Source organism: Petaurus breviceps, unplaced genomic scaffold, assembly GCF_028583685.1.
Source record: "Petaurus breviceps papuanus isolate PSGF00001 unplaced genomic scaffold, PetGlider_PUasm1.0 90822, whole genome shotgun sequence".
Taxonomy (NCBI): Eukaryota; Metazoa; Chordata; class Mammalia; order Diprotodontia; family Petauridae; genus Petaurus; species Petaurus breviceps.
The window spans coordinates 26211067-26224084 of NW_027187351.1; the positions used below are offsets into that span (position 1 = coordinate 26211067).

Consider the following 13018-nt stretch of genomic DNA (forward strand, 5'->3'; position numbering starts at 1 on the left):
AGAGAGAGAGAGAGAGAGAGAGAGAGAGAGAGAGAGAGAGAGAGAGAGAGAGAGAGAGAGAGAGAGAGAGAGAGAGAAAGAGAGAAAGAGAGTGTCTAATAGCCATGCTAATTATCCATTTATCCATATCTCTCCTGACAATGATAGACCATCAGAAAGCAAAGTACCTGGACCTAATCAGCAAAGCCCCTTGTAGAAATGTCATTAAGTGAGGTATGATTTCATGTTATTTCTCTGCCTTTGTGAAAAGGGTTGGTTGAAGAGTCATTTAGTTGAAAAGATTTTTTAAAAATCATAGTTAAGATATTGTTTGCTCAGTATCCTTTATAATAGGATAAAAGATCCCACATAATAAATTCTTGCTTTAGTTCAAAGAGAAATTTTCTCTCTTCGGATAATTTGTATGCTTCCTGTTACCCAAAAGCAAAAACCTATATAACCCAGTGTTTTTTTTCTTTTTTTATTTACCTTGCAGAAAATTTAGGACTAATTTTATTGTCCTAGTATTTTATTATGCTCAATTCAGGTTCATAAAAGCTTCTATACCCTTTAAATTTACTTTGTTCTGTTTTATCTTTAAATACCTTGTCTTATATTGTGTTCTATTTTATAAATCGTATCAAGTCCTATAGGAAGTAAGGTACATATTTTAAATGGAAAAATTATATTCTATAATGCCATTCTGGGTATTAGCTGGCAGTAGAATGCTTTTTAGAGGACATCACGAAACAATGCTGAGTTGGTCGAAAATAGATTGAATCCTTGCTACTATATGGTCATCCTTTTATTCATCTCTGTTTGACTTTCTGCAATACTCTACAGAGTGACTCTTCTAAACCCATTTTTCTCCTCATGTTACAGATGTCATCCCCACACCCTTTGCTGATAGAACCCAAACCATCTGTGTTGAACATTTTCATCTCGCCTACCCATTCCTCAAAAGTTCTTTATAGTTTTAAGTGAGGTATGATTTATTTAAGTGAGGTATGATTTCATGTTATTTCTCTGCCTTTGTGAAAAGGGTTGGTCGAAGAGTCATTTAATTGAAAAGATTTTTTAAAAAAAATAGTTAAGATATTGTTTGCTCAGTATCCTTTATAATAGAATAAAAAAAATCCCACGTAATAAATTCTTGCTTTAGTTCAAAGAGAAATTTTCTCTCTTCGGATAATTTGTATGCTTCCTGTTGCCAAAAAGCAAAAACCTATATAACCCAGTGTTTTTTTTTCTTTTTTTATTTACCTGGCAGAAAATTTAGGACAAATTTTATTGTCCTAGTATTTTATTATGCTCAATTCAGGTGCATAAAAGCTTCTATACCCTTTAAATTTACTTTGTTCTGTTTTATCTTTAAATACCTTGTCTTATATTGTGTTCTATTTTTTTATATACTATACCCTTTTGTTTCAGTCTCAGAGGATAAGGTGATCCTTCTCCTTTCCAAAACCAGTCAATATATTTGAGCCTGTGATCATATAAGTGCTCCTCCACTTTATGCACTTGTTCAATTAATCATATCCCTCTTTTTCTTTTCATCGGTATCTCCTAAACTATCAAATTCTTCCCTGCTATCTCTATCTATCTATCTATCTATCTATCTATCTATCTATCTATCTATCTATCTATCTATCTATCTATCTATCTGTCTGTCTGTCTGTCTGTCTGTCTGTCTGTCTGTCTGTCTGTCTGCACCTAAATCTTTCCCATTTTTAAAACAATACAGCAAGAGGGGAAAAAAAATCACCCCTTCACTTAACCCTATTAGTCCCTCAAGCTGTTGTCTTATTTGTCTTCAGCTTTCTTGATAAGCTTCCTGAAAGAATTGTATGTGGTGTCTGCCTCTATTTCCTCACCACTCATCCACTCCTCAACACTTTGCAGTGTGGCTTCTACTCAGATTGTTTCCGAAGAGGTTACTGGTAACTGCTTAATGGCTAAATTGAACAGTCTTTTCTCAATTCTTATTCTTTTTGATCTTTTTGACCTTTTAGAATTTGACATTTTTGACTGACCCCTTATCTCCTTTCTTTTTTCTCTAACATACTTGTCTCCAGTCTCTCCTGAATATCCAAACTGTTCCTTCTCAGTTTCCTGCATCAGTTCATCACTCACCTCCTGCCCCCTAAGGGGTAGTGTCCTTCCAAGCTCTTGCCTGAGCCTTCTCATCAATTCCTATGACATATTACAATGCAAATGGCTTTCTAATCTATACATCTCACTCTGATTTCCTTATTGAATTCCAGTCCCACATTTCCAACTACCCAATAGATATTTTTACTTGGATGTCTCATTGGTATCTTAAGCTATACCTGTCCCAAACTTTAACTATTTCCTGCCTCACCCCCAAAAAAATTCCCCCAGCAACTTCTGTCCCTTCTCAAAGCTTTCCCAGTTTCATTTATGGAACCACCATTCTAAGTAACCAGTTTCAAACCTTTAGAGACATCTTTGACTTATTCTTCAGCCTCATTATCTACATGCAATCACTTGCCAATTCCTGTGCATTTTTACTAACACCTCGTATTCAAACTTTTCTCTCCACTTATTTGGCTACTACTATACTTCAGCCTTTCTTCACTCCAGTTGAAACATTTTTTTCCTCTCTTTAGATGCTCCTAGAGAAACTTTCATTTAAATTTCCCCTTTGCTCTCATTCCCTAAATTGTATTATACTTAACTAAGAAGCAGCATGATATACAAGTGCTAAATTTTAAACATATTGTGGATTTGGGATAAGGATTGACCTAAGTGGGAGGGTTTGAATCCCTGAGCTGCAACTTAGTAAATGCTAATATAGGCAAATCACCAATCTCTCTGAACTTTGTTTTCACCTTTGGGGAATGTTTGGGGAATAGAAGTAATAATAGCTGTGGTACCTAACTCTGAGGGTTGTTTTGAGTATCAAATGAGATCATAGGTATAGTGTTTTATAAGTTTTGAAACACTTTATATCAGTTAGTAGAATCTTAGATCTAGAACTAAGAGGGTCTTTGGATGCTATCTAGTCCAACTCCCTCACTCCACATAGTGTAGTGCCAACACAATATTCACAATGCCAGTGGTGACTGTGAATATTCCAGCATAGTGTTCAATCACAAAATATAACAGATTTTCCATATAGTAGACAGAAGCAAAACATTTATTTAGACACCAGAAAACCAAATTCCAACACCAGGAAATTGAATCCACCATAAGCAACATAGAAGTTAATACACCACAACACAGCAGAGAACCACACCATCCTTTAGCCTTCCCACAAACCAAACTCACAAGCCTAGTTATCTCCCTGGTTTCGTCCTCTCCTCCCTCCGTCTCCAACTGCTCTGACTTCCAGCTTCCTCTGGGCTCTGCTCCACCCTTTAGCAAACTATTCCTGCCACAGACTCCATGTGATTACATTCAGCCTAGTAGAGAGCAGGGAAAATCTTTGAAGCAGGGAAGGTCTTCAAATTCCCTTAGGTCTATTATGGGGCAGGGAAGATCTCCAAATTACCATTACCATTACACATGGTCACACAGGTACTTTAAGAGGTAAGATTCGAACCCAGGTCCTCTGAAAGCTCTGTGGAAAAGATGGAGGAGGTAACATCATACCCATGTGACAGGGCTGGATATCATCATCCCTGTATAAAAGGACTTCACTTAGCCTACTATCATGTATCATGGCATTAAAGTAATGTAGCAGCAAGCACCCCAAGCGCGTCCTCAGAGTTTGCTGCCCATACAGGTTCTTGGATCTGCTTTGTTAAAGGAAAGCAACTCAAAATGGGTTAACAAGCTTACTTTAATAAGTCAGACATATATCGTTTACCTTGTTCAGGGGAAAAGTCAGCACCCTGAACTTCAAAGTATACAGGCAGAATTATCAAGACAGAAACAGATCAAGTAGACAGATTTCCAAACTGTCCAACCATTATATCCATACCAAATCAACATCTGGGTTTTTCAAAGCCGGGGGGAGGAGGAGGGCCTGGACAACGGCTTCCCAGAATACAGATCAAATCACAGAACACTTCTCAAAGTGAGCCCCCAAAACAAAGCTACACATCAGGGCTTATATAGCCTTCTCCTGGCTCAGAGAATGTAACAACATTTTGGACCCACTGGCCAATCAAAAAGTATCAACTGAAAAACAAGCCTTCCACCCCAGGCTTCAGGTGCACTTTAGCCTAGGGGCAGGGAAGATCTTCCAAATTTGCATTCCCATTACAGGTAACTATAAGTTTATAAAGGTTATGCTTGAAAAGCTCAAATCCTACGAAAATGGAAAAATTAGAAGTATGTATTATATGCCTGTTATTAAAAAATAACCCTAGGTAAGATAATAGAGACATCAGCAGCAGCTTGGCTACCAAATGGTAATTAATTTTGGTTATGACCTCTCACAAAGCATAAAGAAGTCATAGTGTTTCAAATAAGGAAAAAAAACTGTACTTGAAATATTCAGGCAAAAAAGGTGATGAATAGTGTAGGAGATGAGGAATTTAAACATGTACAGTGAGAAAAGTGCTAGATTTTAAATAGGTTCTGATTCTGGATCTGTTACTCACTACCTATATGCCTTTGGACATGTCACTTAGTTTCTTATGATGTTTTCCCCTCTGTAAAATGAAGGCGCTGGAGTAGATGGTTACTGAAGAAGCTTCCAGCTCTTGATATAGGATCCTAAAAACTTAGGATCACTTAATGGTTCATACTTTCTGGCCATTAGTTTCCTCATCTACAGAATGAGGGGGTTGAACTAGATGACCTCTAGGGACTCTTAAAGCTCTAAATCAATCATATAATGATCCTAGAGAGCCAACATCAACTTGAAAATCATTTTTGTCCTTTTTTTCTATCATATCCTTTCCCAACTAAAACTCACTCATATGTTCATATTTTGGCTTAACACCTGAGGAGTGGGAGAACAAATGTGTACCAACAGCTGAGTTGTAGAAGTACTTTCTTCATTTTTGCCAAACCATTAGCTGTGAAGTGCAGTGAAGAAGATAATTTTGTGAAATATCAGAATCAAGTGATAACCTTCTATCCTTAATATCACAGACATAGTGAGATCCCATTCTACTTTGGCAGACCACAAACCTCCATGCCTTACACCATTTGAGCTTCAGCTTTACAAAAATATCCTTAGTTTGGTTCATTCCTCAAAATCCCAGTGGTTTGCCAATATTAACTTCACTTTACTTCAATTGAATAAGAATGTATTGAGTATTTCCTATATCTCAGGCACTGTATTATGCAAAAACAAACATCAAAACTCTTCCTACCCTCACAGAGCTGATAAGTGGTCATAATTGACCACATATAAGTGGTTGCTTGTGTTGACTTCTTTGCGAGCAAATTCTACTTGCCTTTCAACAAATTAAACTAGATGCACTTAAATCAAAGACCATATAATTGTCACTGGTTTTGCAAATATGGAAGGCAGAAAGGCATGATACCCTTTTAATTTGGTAGTGCTCAGGGAATGTTAATGTGCACACTATTAGAAAAATATTGGAAATTGTACAATTATAAAGCAAGTGGCAGAGTGCCCATTAAAAAAAGTAAAACAAATTCCATTCACATCTACATATTTCTTTAAAAAAAAATTATTTAACATAACCCTTGGACTGAATCAGGGACATCCACTATAATTCTGAGAGCCAAATCTATTTAAGGTTTCAGATGTGTTTTCACTATTAGGTATGAAAGTGTATTACTATTCTCAGAATTCCTTCCCCCTGCCCCACAGCTTGGTTTTTACTAATGCTGAGACTCAATATTCACAGTGAAATGGAAACCCAGAACAATCACTGTTGTTTTCTGATGTGTTTCTTCAAGAATTATAACATTCATCCAACTGCCTGCCCTTTTCCCACTTACAGGTTTGAGCTATGTTAAGTAGCATAGAGATGAAGAAAGAGCACAAGTTAGGGAAAAAAAAGGCTTCTCTTGACTGTCAAGACTATTGGTCTGTTTGGAACTATGGCAGGAGTTAAAAATATGGCTGGAGTAGGGAAAAGGGAGAAAAAGACCAAAGGCTTGGAATAGTCTTTCTGGTGACATATGATTCTCATCTATGATCTAGTAGCATTGTTGTTCCTTGCATTAGATAATCCATCTCCCAACTCTACATTTTCAATAGCTGTCTCCTATGCTTGGAATGTGCTCTCTGCTCATTTCTGCCTCCCGGTTTCCTTCAAGTTGCAGTTAAAATGCCATCTTCTGCAAGAAGTGTTTCTTGGTCTGTCTGTCTGTTTTATCTATCTTATTTGTATATAGTTGTTTGCTTGTTATCTCCCCATTAGATCATGAACTCTTTGAGGGAAGGGATTGTATTTTTTTTTTAAATTCCTAGTACTTTCTTGGTACAATGTTGTTTGTCCTTTGTTCTCAAAGAGGACCATGACGTCAAGAAGATGATCCCATGACTTGCAAGTGAATTGGATTTAAGTGAGGGAGGGCTGTGCAAAGTCACCAGCCTCACTTTGTCCTCTAGAACCATCTGGGCCCTGTAGCAAGATATAGATCAGGAAGACTGGAGATGGCCCTGGATGCAGTGGGAGACTTTGGCCTTTTTAAGGGCTTCAGTTTGACTGAGGTAACATCCATTCAGTGATTAAGGCTACATAAGGAAAGAGGCAAAAAAAAATCTGTCTGGGAGGGGAAGACCCTCAAGATTTCTAACCAAAACAAACAGTGGCTATTTACATTCATGTAAATAGCACATGGGGGTGGGGGGCATGTCAACAAGGACCACTGGTGGGGCTTAGAATAAGAGCTATTATTGTCCAGTCAAAGCGATTTGGGTTTAAAGCGTGGTCCTGAAGAAAGAAATCCAGCCTATAAACCTCAAGGTATATTGTGAGGTTTCAGTGATCAAAATTTAACATTCCTTTGGGCACATTGTAGGCAGTTAGTAAATGATCGTTGATTTGACTTATGGAAGTCTCAGGTGGGATGATTGTTTCTAAATGGTTCAACAGAATTAATTTCAGAGAACGATTATTCATATCAAATGGAACACCAGGGTTCCCCTAAACATAGGTGTGTGTAGAAGCACTGATTAAAGCAGTTGGAAAACATGTTTAGGGTAAAAGCCATTAGGAATAACATGTAGGGATTGGATTGAATTGGGGAGGTAGAGAATAGATAAGACAATGTTTGGGAACCTGGAAGAAGTATGCAGAGATATTTAAAGGCAGTCTTAAGGCTAGGCTGTGTATCTTAGTTATGGAAAGAGACTAGTAAAGAAAAGAGAAGTATTAGATTTTGAAATGGGAGCATTTTGGGATATGACAAATAGTGGTGATCACTTTTGGAGAAGCAGAAGAGAATGCCATGAAATAGAAAAAAAACTAATGTCATTAGATTTGCAGCAGATGCAAATACAGTGGTCCTTTTTTTCTCCTTAATTGTTTTCTTTGCTAACCAGTTAGAATTGCTCACAAAGTGAAGTAAAGTGATTTTTTCCTTCATTCTTTTCCAGTTGCTTCATTCTGCTGATTTTGCTGATCAGCTCCTCCAAACTGCAGCTGGCATGTCAGCCCTTGTTATGCTTATACAAATCACAATTACAAAAACAGTAGTGTTTTTACAATTAAGTGTTTAGTTATACTATTGATTCTCAGAGTACTTAATAAACAAATATTAATTCCTCCAACATCGCTGGGAGTAATTCTTATTCTGTATGTTTTTCTAACAGCATTAAATAAAGAATGTGTTTATATTGCAGAGTTGTTTGATTTTCACACAAATCGGCAAATGTATTTTGATATCAAGGCTATGTAGCATGTTTTAGGGGAAAGACTTGGCTTGAATCATAGCTCAAATACTGAGTTACCTTGGGCAAATCACAACTTTTCTGGGTATCAGTTTCCTCATTTGCAGTTGAAGGGGTTGAACATAAGGACCTCTGTAGTCCCTTCCAGTTCTAAATCTATGACCTTTAGCCTTGTAGGAATAAGCGCCAGTGACTTGATTGGGATAGGGAACTTTCAGGTGAGGAAACTCCATCAGTGCAAGTCAACACCTCTACTACTTAGAGTTTCAGAAAGTTGCCTAGAGCATTGAGAGGTTAAGTGACCAACCCGCTTAGCCAATATGTGTCAGAGGGTAGCTTGAAGGCCAGTTCACTACCCATTGTTCCATATTGTTTCTTATATTAGTCTAAATAAAAGACCCTAATTTATTCTTTCCTTTAAGGGCCCTTTCTTATTTCAAGGTAATATGGCATTTCACCTTCTTACTTGCCAATAAATCTTTTCTAGTAGTTTTAGTTCCCTTCTTTTTCCATCTGCTTTTTCGCTGATTGCTGTTAATATCTTCCAGGTCTCAGCACAACTACTTAAGAATTACCCGGATTCTGAAAAGCCTCGGTGAGCTCGGATATGAACATTTTAAATCCCCTCTCGTAAAATTTATTCTTCAAGAGGCCCTGGTAGAGAATACTCTCCCAAATATCAAGCAGAGTGCTTTGGAATATTTTGTTTATACTATTAGAGACAGAAGAGAAAGAAGGAAACTCCTCCGGTTTGCTCAGCAACATTATACCCCTCCAGATCATTTTATTTGGGGACCTGCTAAAAAACAAAAGCCTGAAGGAAGTAAAGCAGCAAAGACCCCTACATCTCCTGTCTCTGGTCACAATATTCAATCTATGCACAAAAAATCCAAGGAGTCTAAGAATAACCCCACAGCTGTTCATTTAAGTAGCAAAGCAGCTGAAGAAAATAAGGGAGAATTGAAAGAAAATGGAGAAAATGCAGATCGGCCTGGAATGGAGGCTGGTAATGAAGTTGCCAAGCTGAGAAAGAGTGAAAAGGACGGCAGTGCTGAAAGTCCAAATTCTAAGCCAGAAAAAACTATTAATAATCTCTTAGATAAAAAAGAGAATGCTCCATCCCGCGAAAAAGGTGAGGACAGTGAATGTCAAACCCTGGATTGTGAAAATTTAGGAGTTAAAAGGAAAGGTTCCTCAGATGAGGATAGCAAGAACTGCTCTAGTAACTGTTCAGAAAATACACAAACCAGTTTAGGTAAGGAAAAAACTATTGTAGAACCCATCCCAAAGAACAAAGATGAGGTCAGATCCTAAAATTGGGATCTAGACATCTGCTTGTGACTCCTGTTGTAAACAATTTTTGTTGTTGTTTTCATTTTGGAAGTCTTAAGACAAGATGCATCAGATAATGCTTTTAGGCTCTGAGTTTTCAAATCCAGTTTTGTATACAGTTTATAATAGCTTTAAATTAACATACTTGGTACCTTGAAACTATTGTCTGTGTTTGACCTAGAAATAGTTCCTTTTAGGATAGATTGCATTCTATACAGGGAAAAACAAAACAATTCTGTTGTGTTGTCTTACACTGCTTCATACTTAGTTTCTTTAAAATAAAAGAAAGTAGAGATCTCTGGTCTTCTAAGAGGTATTCCAAAAGCAATTTGGTCTTTGGGGAGTACCTCAGAAAAAAAAAAGCTTATTTTGAAAATCTTCAAAATGAAAAGGATATTCTTGGTTTAGTTACCCTGATATGCCTAAATCCCACTTTTTAAATCTTTGTAAATTGATAAGATAAGTTGCCAGGCAGCATTAAGAACTTCCCATATAAAGGATTATGCTGACCTTCAATTTGAATTTGAAATAGAATGTTGGCTGGAGTGTAACTTTAAATTCTGCAGATTTTCTCTTAAACAAATCATTGCTATGTTTTCCTGAGCTAAGCACTTAATATAAATTTTGATGCCAAAGACACAGAGAAACATTATTTCTGAGGACATTGTGTTTGCTTTTAGGTATTGATCCTGTGTCTTTCATATAATTATGTATATACAGAAAAAATGAAGATAGGAAGATTAAAAAGAGGGTTTTTTTTTTTTAATCCTTAAAAACAAAGTCATGAAACCTGTTCTACTTTGCAAGGCATTTTACAGTATAAACACAGATATCTCAAAAAGGTGCCTTATAAGATTGATACGTTGATGTGGTCCTCTATATAATGTAAAAGGACTGTGTGATTCCCCTTTCTAAAGTGTTAAGCTTTGAAATTGGAAAAACAAAGGTTGAAATTTATTACACTTGGTTTGAATGCCGGCAACCAAACCATTCAAGATTTCATCTCTGCAGGCATTTATGTCATCAGTGCAGACTGCAAACCCTAGTAGATGGTTACATGAGTTCCTATATAGAGTGGAAAAAAAATCGTGATGGCCAACTTCTGGTGATAAACCTCTCCAAACTTAGGCTGGTTCTCACATAACAGATACACAGCACACATGGCCATATGTGAAGCCTTCAAGCTTGCCTTCTAGGATCTGCCAGAGTTTGAGCTCCACTTGCCTAGCTTTTGAAGACCTAAGGGTAACCCCAATACCACAGGAAGTCATTAAAGTAGGCTTTTCATGGAGATTTTAGTATACATATCTTAACTTTCGAAAATCTGTCTGACTTATATTTAATTGGATTATTTGTAGAAATTGTGAGTAGATAAGGGAGAATCATAATCACTTTAGTAAGAATTTTAAAGCCTGCACCTTGAACTTAATCTTATCGATAGATAACAGCATTTTTGTTTTATTAATTTCTTTTGGGAAGAAGTTGTTTTTCTTATTTTGCTTTACTTCTTTTTGGCCAGGGGAATTTTAAAAGTTATAAATCCAGTAAAATGCTTTAATATGTACTATTTTGAATTCTATTGCATGTGTTTCTGTTTCATTGTTATAATTTGGTGGTCTTAGAAAACATCCAGCCATTGCTTCTTATCCCACCCAACTCCCAAGTTCAATAGGCTATTAGAGATGTGTTCGATGTTATTATAACATTTGATTTTTTTGAAGTTTAATTGTGAATTTTGACACAAAATGAAATCCCACATCAATGGCTATCATCAGTGAATGATGTCATAGTTTTCTGAAATAGTTCTATATGTCATGTTAAGTATCATTTTGACTATTTTATTAGTTTAAATTTTGTCAAGTGCCTATTTTTGCTTTCTCTTATTTTATGCAATGTTTCTATGATTATATTGAGCTTTTACATATCCCTTTCTTGATTCTATGCAGGAAATATGTAGAATACCATGTGGTGCCTAGCATAGCACCATGCATTTGTGGGTACCTCATAAATGCTGTTGGATGTGTGTTGGGGGAGAGGAGAGCCTCCCACATTTGATTGCTTGTTTGATGATAGATAAGACAAGGACAATGTTGGTGATGAATAATCTTTAAGAGCTTATTAAAAATAACAGATTTATTTAATTGTTGAAAGTACCTTTGCATTTTAGACATGTGTTTATGTACTCATTGTTCATAGCTGTGTCCTCAGAATATTAAGCAAACAACTAATATTAGTAATCAGAACAAAGTTATTAAGTAATCATTTATAATAGGATTATAACCTTTTATTTAGTAATTATAGCATATAATAACTCTATGAGGTGGAAACAGACTCTAAATTGTCACTGCAGACATTTATATGGCGCTTTACCCTATATTATCTCATTTGGTCCCTATAACAGGCTAGTGAATTAGTAACTACAGGTATGATTATTCCCTTTTTACAGATGAGGAAAATAAAGCTCCTAGAGAGTAGATGACTTGTCCATAGTCACACAGTTAGAAAATATCAGAGGCAGGATTCAGGCCTAAGTCTCTCCTGATTCCAAGTCCAGCACTGTCCATTATGCTTAAAAAATATTTTTCTAATTAAGAGTTCCTTTTCTTGTATATGATATTGTCTAACTTGTTTCATGAGATTTTCTAATATGTAGTCCTACAGAGAAAACTTAGTTTCTTCCACATGGATTCTGGTCTTCCTCACACTAGAGGCTTTTTGAAACATGTAGTTAAAGTAAAAGAAAGTTTTTGAGAGAATAGAGGATAGTGAGAGAATATAATCATTTTTGCAGCTGCACAAAGTGCCAAATATCTTCTATTTGTTTTTCTATCAAGAATACTCTGAATTTAGTAACTTGTTTTATAAGGTATGCAGAAATGCATTTCTATGTATTTGAAACAGGAATCAGCCCTGTAGGTCTGGTTTTGTCATCTTATATTAAAATACACACACACAACTATTGTTATTACTAAGGCATATTGAAAAGCTATTATTACCAAAAAGTTCAGCGAAGCATGTCTAAAGTGCCAGGAACATTACTGAGCCTTTGTGATATATAGTCCTTATCCTGTACCTGAGGCTACAAGGATATGCAGTCAGATATTGATATAATCGTAACTTGTATTTTGTGGCAAATAGATGTAATGCTGCATGGATTATTATAGGATGTTTGTGATAATTTGCCATTTCACTTTTTTTGTACTGGAAATGAAAAAATCTATGCCATTAAACATTTCTGCCATTCACCATACAATTTTGGTGATTGTTCCCATAAAAATAGCTCCAAGGAATTCGATTAGAGATTTAAGTGGAAATGTCAGTTTTCTGTTAATCAAGTGTATTATGCACTTCAAAAAAATACTTCAACTCTGTTTTCAATTCATGTTTTGAGGCCACCTTTTTTTTTTAAATTTAGTGTATGGAAGAAAACAAACCCTATGACCACAGACTAACACAATCATTAGGGAGGTTCTAAACAGCCTTTTTGCTAAGTAGGGAGGCTTCCAGTTAGCCTTTTTATGTCATCATGGATTCAGATTTTGTTGAGCAGAAATATATTTTTTTCTTTAAGCTTTTTTCTGAATAGCAGTCTGATTTTGGGAGGGGGGATGGGTGGGTGGGTGGGAATAGAAATTAAGTGTAGCATATTACGTATGCATTGCTTTAGTAAGTTTAGTAAGGAGAAGTTTCATATTGTCAAAATTGATAAAAGACAATTTACTGTTTTCTTTAAAAATCAAATTTTGTGAAGTTATAATTTTGTAATAAGTAACTTATCTAATCCCCAGTAACTAAATCTAGCAAATCAGACACCACATTTTAAGACATTTTCAAGTATTCCTTCCCAGTCTAGAAAAAAAAGGACAATGTGTTTGCATTGTCTTGGTTGTTGACTGCACCTGCAGCTGCTTTATTAGG

At 36.1% G+C, this 13018-nt stretch overlaps 1 protein-coding gene across 2 annotated transcripts in view; it reads left to right on the plus strand.

The window, feature by feature from the left end:
- OGFRL1 (opioid growth factor receptor like 1) overlaps positions 1-12700 on the plus strand; it is a 30210-nt gene extending 17510 nt beyond the window's left edge. For both annotated transcript variants that reach the window (XM_069070737.1, XM_069070736.1), the window contains exon 7: positions 8317-12700. In XM_069070737.1, the coding sequence (XP_068926838.1) occupies positions 8317-9082 (766 nt within the window). In that variant the 3' untranslated portion in view covers positions 9083-12700. The remainder of the gene's footprint in view (positions 1-8316) is intronic.
- Positions 12701-13018: the final 318 nt, after the last annotated feature.